Source organism: Scyliorhinus torazame, chromosome 1, assembly GCF_047496885.1.
Source record: "Scyliorhinus torazame isolate Kashiwa2021f chromosome 1, sScyTor2.1, whole genome shotgun sequence".
Lineage (NCBI taxonomy): Eukaryota > Metazoa > Chordata > Chondrichthyes > Carcharhiniformes > Scyliorhinidae > Scyliorhinus > Scyliorhinus torazame.
This window is the reverse complement of record NC_092707.1, coordinates 191,616,372-191,623,840: the sequence shown is the minus strand read 5'-3', so window position 1 is coordinate 191,623,840 and position 7,469 is coordinate 191,616,372. Positions and strand designations below refer to the sequence as shown.

Below are 7,469 nucleotides of genomic sequence, written 5' to 3'. Positions count from 1 at the left end.
CAAGCACAGAGCTATCTTCACCTTAGGCCTTATCACACCTCTGGCCAACGCCACACTGATCCAAGGCCTAAGTCATGTTCCTTCTTTCTTACATCACTGTGTGGGTGATACTGTATTCAGTCCCACATTAACCCTTTAGGTACCGGGCTCTACATGTAAATGCAAACAAATTATATTGTGATTATATAAATGCTTCCTTCATGAAAGGTTGATGACCTATTGCAAAGGAGTGTGCACATAACAAATGGAACCAAGTCAAATAAACCACTAAAGCTCTGTTTATTGCAAATTTTTAACAAAGTACAAAATTAAAATAGTTTTTAAGCCAATACTTTTGGAACACACTATCTACAGGGCTTCACGTGAAAAGAATGAAATATAAAACTTCCTAATATCTATTGTTTGCAAATTAATGTACAACATGGATTGAACTCCAAGCCACCTTTGGAAATACACAAACCCTCGCAATTACTTAAAGCATGGGAGAATTTGCATTTATGTGGCGTCTTTCATAACCTCAAGGCATCTCAAAACGCTTTTACTCAATAAAGTACTCTTGAAGAGTAGTCAGTATTGCAATGCAGGGAACGCAGCAGCCAACGTGTGCACAGCATGATCACACAAACAGCGGCATACCATTGACGGAATCATCCATTTTAATGATGCTGGTCAAGGGGTAAATATTGGCCAGAACACCAAAGAGACTGCCTCTGCTGTTATTCAAAATAGTGTTGTGGAATATCTTATGTCCACCTGAGGGAGGCACATGTGGCCTCAGTTTAACATTTAACTTAAAAGACGGTACTCCTGACAATGCAGCACTCCATTGGAGTGCCAGTCGTGATTTTGTGCTCAAGTGTCTAAAAGCGAGGGGTGCCTATATGATTTCTTGGCTGTGTTGAAGATTAAGTACACTCAAAGTAATGCAAAAAAAAATCAGGAGCTTGGTTTTGGAAGTATTTTTGGAGTTAAAAAGGAGTGCCTGCACTGTCTAGTTGTTTGAGGTGAACTCTTCTCTGGTAACAAAGCAGTGCTGCACATTAGCGCTGCTGCAATAAAAAGGATTCCATTATCAAGATGGGGGTGGGTGGGAGAAAACTTGCCACTCCTTTGTTTTGAAGAAGGTGCTGTCACCATCAGAACATCCAAATGCGTTTTGATTGGTTCACACCGGGGGGTGGATCGAATTCCATGCGATTGTGTAAATCATGAAATAGCGAATCAACGCAAAGGCAATACTGCAGACGCTGGAAATCTGGAATAAAAACAGAAAATGCTGACTGCTGGCAGCCTAGTGCTGCAGGCTCTCTGTTTGGGCCTCCCGAGTAACTCTTCTGTCCCTCATCCTCAAAAAGCAGTGAACATAGAGGCGGTCTCTTAATTGCAACGTCATTTGGGAAATTCTAGAATCCCTTATTAAGGAGGTAGGAACTTAAAAAACAATAATACAATTATGCAGAATCAACATGGTTTTGTGAAAAGGAAATTATGTTTGATAAATTAAATTTTTAGAGGTTTCTGAGAATTGTAACAAGCAAGGTGGATAAAGGGAAACATTTAGATGTATTGTATTTGGATTTCTAAAATGTATTTGATAAGGTTCCACGTAAAATGTTACTGCAGATGTTACTGCAGATGATAAAAGCTTATAGTGTTGAGGGTGATATATTAACATGGATAAAGAATTGGCTAATTTACAGATAGTTGGGATAAATGGATCATTTTCAGATTGGCAAACGAATGAATGGAGTGCCACAGGGATCAGTGCCGGGACCTCGAATGACTTGAACGAAGGGACGTAGCCAAATTTGCTGATTAAACAAAGATAGGCAGGAAAGCAAGTTGCAAGGCGGTGACAAAAAGTCTGTGAAGGGATATAGATCGGTTAAGTGAATTGGCAAACAATTGGCAGATGAAGAAGAATGATGCACAGTCTGGGGATGTCCACTTTGACAGGGGGAATAGAAAAGCAGAATTATTATTTAAATAGAGAAAGACCTCAGAATTCCTCATCTGGAGATGCTGGCGTTGGACTGGGGTGGGCACTGTAAGAAGTATTACAACACCAGTTAAAGTCCAACAGGTTTCTTTGGAATCACTAGCTTTCGGAGCGCAGCTCCTTCATCACCTGATTTCTTACAGAATTCTTCAGTACAGTAGGATCTGGGTGTCCTTGTACATAAATCATAAAAAGTTAACATGCAGGTACAGCCAGTAATTAGGAGGGCAAGTGGAACATTGGCCTCTATTACAAAGAGAATGGAGTATCAAAGTAGGAAATTCTTGCTGGAACTGTACAGGGCATGGTGAGACCTCACCTGGAAAACTTTGTACAGTGTTGGTCTCCTTACTGAAAGAGGGATATGTTTGCATTAAAAGCAGTTTCAGAGAAGGTTCACTTGGCTGACTGCTGGGATGAAAGGGTTGGTTATGATGAAACATTGAGCAGGTTACGGTAGCACAGTGGGTAGCACTATTGCTTTCCAGCTCCAGAGTCCCAGGTTCGATTCCCGGCTTGGGTCACTTGTGTGTGGAATCTGCACGTTCTCCCCGTGTCTGCGTGGGTTTCCTCCGGGTGCTCCGGTTTTCTCCCACAAGTCCCAAAAGATGTGCTGTTAGGTAATTTGGACATTCTGAATTCTCCCTGTGTGTATCCAAACAGGCACCGGAATGTGGTAACTAGGGGCTTTTCACAGCAACTTCATTGCAGTGTTAATGTAAGCCTACTTGTGACAATAAAGATTATTATTAAAGATTAGGCCCCTATTCATTGGAATTTAGAAGAATGAGAAGTGATCTTATTGTAACATAAGATTCTGAGGAGGTGCTGCCTCACAGTGTCAAGGACCTGGATTCGATCCCAGTCCCGGGTCACTGACTGTGTGGACTTTGCACATTCTCCCCGTGTCTCACCCCCACAACCAAAGAAATATGTGCAGGGTAGGTGAATTAGCCACGCTAAATTGCCCCTTATTTGGAAAACATAATTGGGCACTCTAAATTTATTTATTTTAATGTTTTTTATTAATTTAAGGAAAAGATTCTGAGGGGGTTTAATAGAAAATATTTCTTCTTGTGGGGAATCTAGAATGAGGGAGCACGGTATAAAAATAAGGGATGGCGACAAGGAGAAACCTCTTCTGTCAGAGAGAGAGTCTTTGGAATTCTCTTTCTGGACAACAGTGGAGCTGGGCCATTGAATATATTCAAGGCGGAGTTATGTAGATTTTTGTCTGACAAGGGAGTTACGGGTTATGGAGGACAGGCAGAAAAGTAGCGTTAAGACCACAATCAGGGGGCAGCACAGTGGCGCAGTGGGTTAGCCCTGCAGCCTCATGGCGCCGAGGTCCCAGGTTCGATCCAAGCTCTGGGTCACTGTCCGTGTGGAGTTTGCACATTCTCCCCGTGTTTCTGTGGGTTTCACCCCTACAATCCAAAGATGTGCAGGGTAGGTGGATTGGCCACGCTAAATTGCCGCTTAATTGGAAAAAATGTGGCTCACAATTCTTGGTTCAAAAATAACCTGTTTTCATGCATCTCATTCCTTCAAAAATAAAATACAAATTGGGCAGCACGGTGGCACAGTGGTTAGCACTGCTGCCTATGGCACTGAATTTCCGGGTTCGATCCTGACCCCGGGTCACTGTCTGTGTGAGTTTGCACATTCTTCCCGTGTCTGCATGGGTTTCACTCCCACAACCCAAAGATGTGCAGGGTAGGTGGATTGGCAACACTAAATTGCCCCTTAATTGGGAAAAATGTGGGTACTCCAAATTTTTTTTAAAAATGAATTACAAACATTCACAAATTGATATTGTACATGACGCACTTATGTTGAACAGTTGTTTTGTTTAACATGAATCCATTGCATTTGTGATAAATCTCCATCAAATGCTGAGGGGTGGTATATTTTGGTAGGAAGAATAAAAACACATACTGTTTGGAAAGTAAGTGTCGAGAGGGCAGAAGAGCAAAGGAATCAAGGGATACAGTTAAACAAATCACGAAATGCAGTGACATAGGACATTAAAAAAATAGCAAACTGTTATCACCCGCACAAGACCTACGGGGTAGAAACCCTCCCCGTGAGCCTCGTTGAGTACAATCTCCCCCACTGAGGAGTGGGGATCGCATGGGATTGTAATAACCTGTAATATAAAGGTCGGCCAGTTTTGGAACTGACACCTCAGACCTGGCTGAGATCTGAGAAGTATTGTACATACTATTACTGGATAATAAATCTATTCTCTCTTATCCACTAAACAAACCAAGCAGTGGGGTTTACTTCTCGAGAGATGTAATTGAGAAGCAAAGCAGCTAAACTTGTAAGGAACCTTATTTAGACCACACTTGGAGTGAAGTTATGCTTTCTGTATTATAAAAAGGACATAAAGGACTGGACAAAATACAAAAAAAACTTGTGTTATCAGAGGTTATACCTGTCAGGGAGATTGAACTAGAAAAGAAGATTGGAGACGGGCTGAAATAGGGCTTCAAGATTATTAAAGGATTTGATAGGGTACAAGTACAGAAGACGTTTCTATTTGCAGGGGAGACCAGAACTAGAAGTCAGAAGCTCACTACATTGGGAATTAGGACTTTGGATGCCAACTAAACCATCTCTGCTAGCACACCATTGAAGCATTGCATGTTCGATTCAGCTTCCATGCATAATACAGAGAAACATGGTGCAAATTCCGCACAATGTAGTTTATGTAATGTTTTCATTGATAAATGAAATCTAAGAGTTACACATTTATGAACAGAAGATAAAATGTATCACAAATAATTCGTAAACAGGATGCAAAACAGACACCTTACCCATTTTTTAAAAAGATAAAAGAGTTATGGAACCAAAATATTGTATTATATGAGCTGTGTTTCAGAAGCTTCTCAGACAGTATCAGGTGGTAAATTTACTGGATTTTATTAGTGGAGCTGGGTGGTGGCTAGATTTCCATCAATGATTCAGATGTTAATGCAAGGGTTCAAAGAAATCCAGGAGCCTTCCCTTTTAATCTTTGTTATTTGAGAATCATCAGCACTTTGCTAAAGTTGACGAAAACACCTTGACTGGGCTTGCTGTACAATCAAAAAACAAAGGCAGCAATAGGTCAGGCCATAACAAATTTGAGTTTAAAACGTTGCAGTTAACAAGATTTGCATTTGGTAGAACAGATTAATACATGCTGATCGCATTAGGGGCAAATTGGGACTGGTTAGACATTTCATTCATTTACATAACTTGCCATGGGAACAAAATCTCTAGGGCACACTGAAGTATTATGTACTGCAGGAGGAGGCACAGGGAAAGTATAAAAATAAACTGAGAAAATAGCTCAACATATAGGGTTATGTATTTAAAAAAGAACTGTGGGGAAAGAGCGGGGAGTAGGACTAATTGGATGGCACCTTCCAGAGTCTGCACAAAACACAGGAGGCTGAAATGGCCTCCTTCCATGAACAAGAACGATTTCTGACAAAGGTGAACTCGGGTGGGGGCTCCCTTTTATAGTCCAAGAGGCAGTAATGCAATGGGGAATTCAGTCACCTCAGGTTTATACCATTAGGCAAAACTTTAATTGGAGGTCAAGGGAGCGTATTTAACAGAGAACGTCTAAGTGTCATTCCGGTTGCGATTGGCCAGGTGTTTCCCAATGGTGCATTGGCAAGATAGCCGCCCGTGTTTAATGCACTTAGTGTCAAAAATGAGCCCCCTACGAGCTTCACGCATTACTGACAGTCTTGCCATCTGATTCGCCAGACTCGCAACTCGGCAGCTTTCTGCTAACAAGGGGGAGCTGCTTTGATACGCTTCCTCCTTACTCACTCCCAACCACCGCACCCACCCCCCAACATCAGATCACTGCGCTTGTGCCCCAGCACACCCTGGCGCCCACCATCATAACCTCTCCATGCCCAGCTGCAGTGCACACAAATGTCACCTGTCATAGACCCTACCCCTGTGGGGCCCAAGTGGGGTGCTCTTTACAAGGGCCAGTGCAAACTCGATGGGCCAAATGGCCTCCTTCTCCACTGTAAATTCTATGTAAATCTTTATGTAAATATCCCTGTAACTAAAGGGTGACTGTGTGGAATAGAGGAGCGCACCTGAGCTCACTCTCCCTAATGTTCCTGGCAGGGATCTGGGGTCCAGGGATGCCTTGCTGTGGCCGTGGGTGCATGTGCAGAGCAAGGTTCTCGAACACAACTGGCCCACTGGATGACAATCTGAGAGAAGGCGGGACACAAAATGGTGGGGGAGGCTTGGGGATTTGAGTGTCCCAGGGTGGAAGCCCTAACTGATTGTCAGTCTGTCTCCTTCTCCAAAACCTTACAGTTACCACAATGGATGGTGTTGGTGACCCCGCAGCAGCTGCTCGCGCGGTGCTGGTGGCAGCCAAGGTGGCCAGATGCTGGAGAAGACACCAGCTTCAGCCCAGGCTGGAGGCAGCACTCCATGCGCAGGGGGCCGACGGACACCCTGCACACCCAGCCGCCCATCAGGCTGAGGAGGGACCCAGAGGGTGGTGTGGATGATGTCCCAAGGTGTACGGGAATCGTTGGTTGTTTGAGGAGATGAAGAACAGCATATGCCGCAGGAGACTTCGCCTCAGCAAGGAGGCAGTGCGACACCTCTGCCATGCCCTTGTGGACTTGGCACCCTATGGAGGGGAAGGACGGCCTCTCCCAGTGACCGTGAAGATCATCGTAGCCCTGAACCTTTATGCCACCGCTTCATTCCAGGGTAGAGCAGGGACTTGTGAGGCATTGCTCAATCTGCAGCTGACAAGTGCATCTATAAGGTCATGGATGCCACGTATGTCCGGGCAGCAAACTATATCAACTTTGAGCTGGACCAAGCACACCAGATGACAAGGCAGGATTCTCAGCCATTGCTGGGATGTCCGTCGGCCCCCTGCGCATGGAGTGCTGGTGTCTTCTCCAGTATCTGGCCGCCTTGGCTGCCACCAGCACCGCGAGGGCAGCTGCAACGGGGCCGCCAACACCATCCATTGTGGTAACTGTAAGGTTTTGGAGAAGGAGACAGACTGACAATCAGTTAGGGCTTCCATCCTGGGACACTCAAATCCCCAAGCCTCTCCCACCATTACGTACGGAAATCGAACCTCGGACCCTGGGTTGAGAAGCAACCGTGCTAACCACTATATCCAGTGTTGAAGCCCAGCTCCTGAGTGTCTGATGGTTGGCTGCTACCTCTGTGGGGCTGATGCCTCCAGGCTTCAGGCAAAGTATCCAGACTTCACAGTCTGATTAGAATGCCATGAAATAACACTCATCTGAGACATGGCATGTGTGTTCATGAAAATGCACTTGGAAGCTGTGAAGTGCTCACATAACTAACAATATTAATTCCTTATTTGCAATAGCCTTCAGCTGTGAAGCTAGGGGCTGCTCACGGTCAGAGGGTATTAAAGTGACCTGTAACATATAACCAAGAGCAAGGT

The 7,469-nt window shown here is 44.4% G+C and overlaps 1 protein-coding gene across 2 annotated transcripts in view; it reads right to left on the bottom strand.

Annotated features, from left to right (window-relative positions):
* Positions 1 to 262: 262 nt before the first annotated feature.
* Positions 263 to 7,469, bottom strand: part of LOC140418281 (uncharacterized) — a 111,093-nt gene continuing 103,886 nt past the window's right edge. For both annotated transcript variants that reach the window (XM_072501748.1, XM_072501757.1), the window contains one exon: positions 263 to 5,082. In XM_072501748.1, the coding sequence (XP_072357849.1) occupies positions 5,025 to 5,082 (58 nt within the window). In that variant the 3' untranslated portion in view covers positions 263 to 5,024. The remainder of the gene's footprint in view (positions 5,083 to 7,469) is intronic.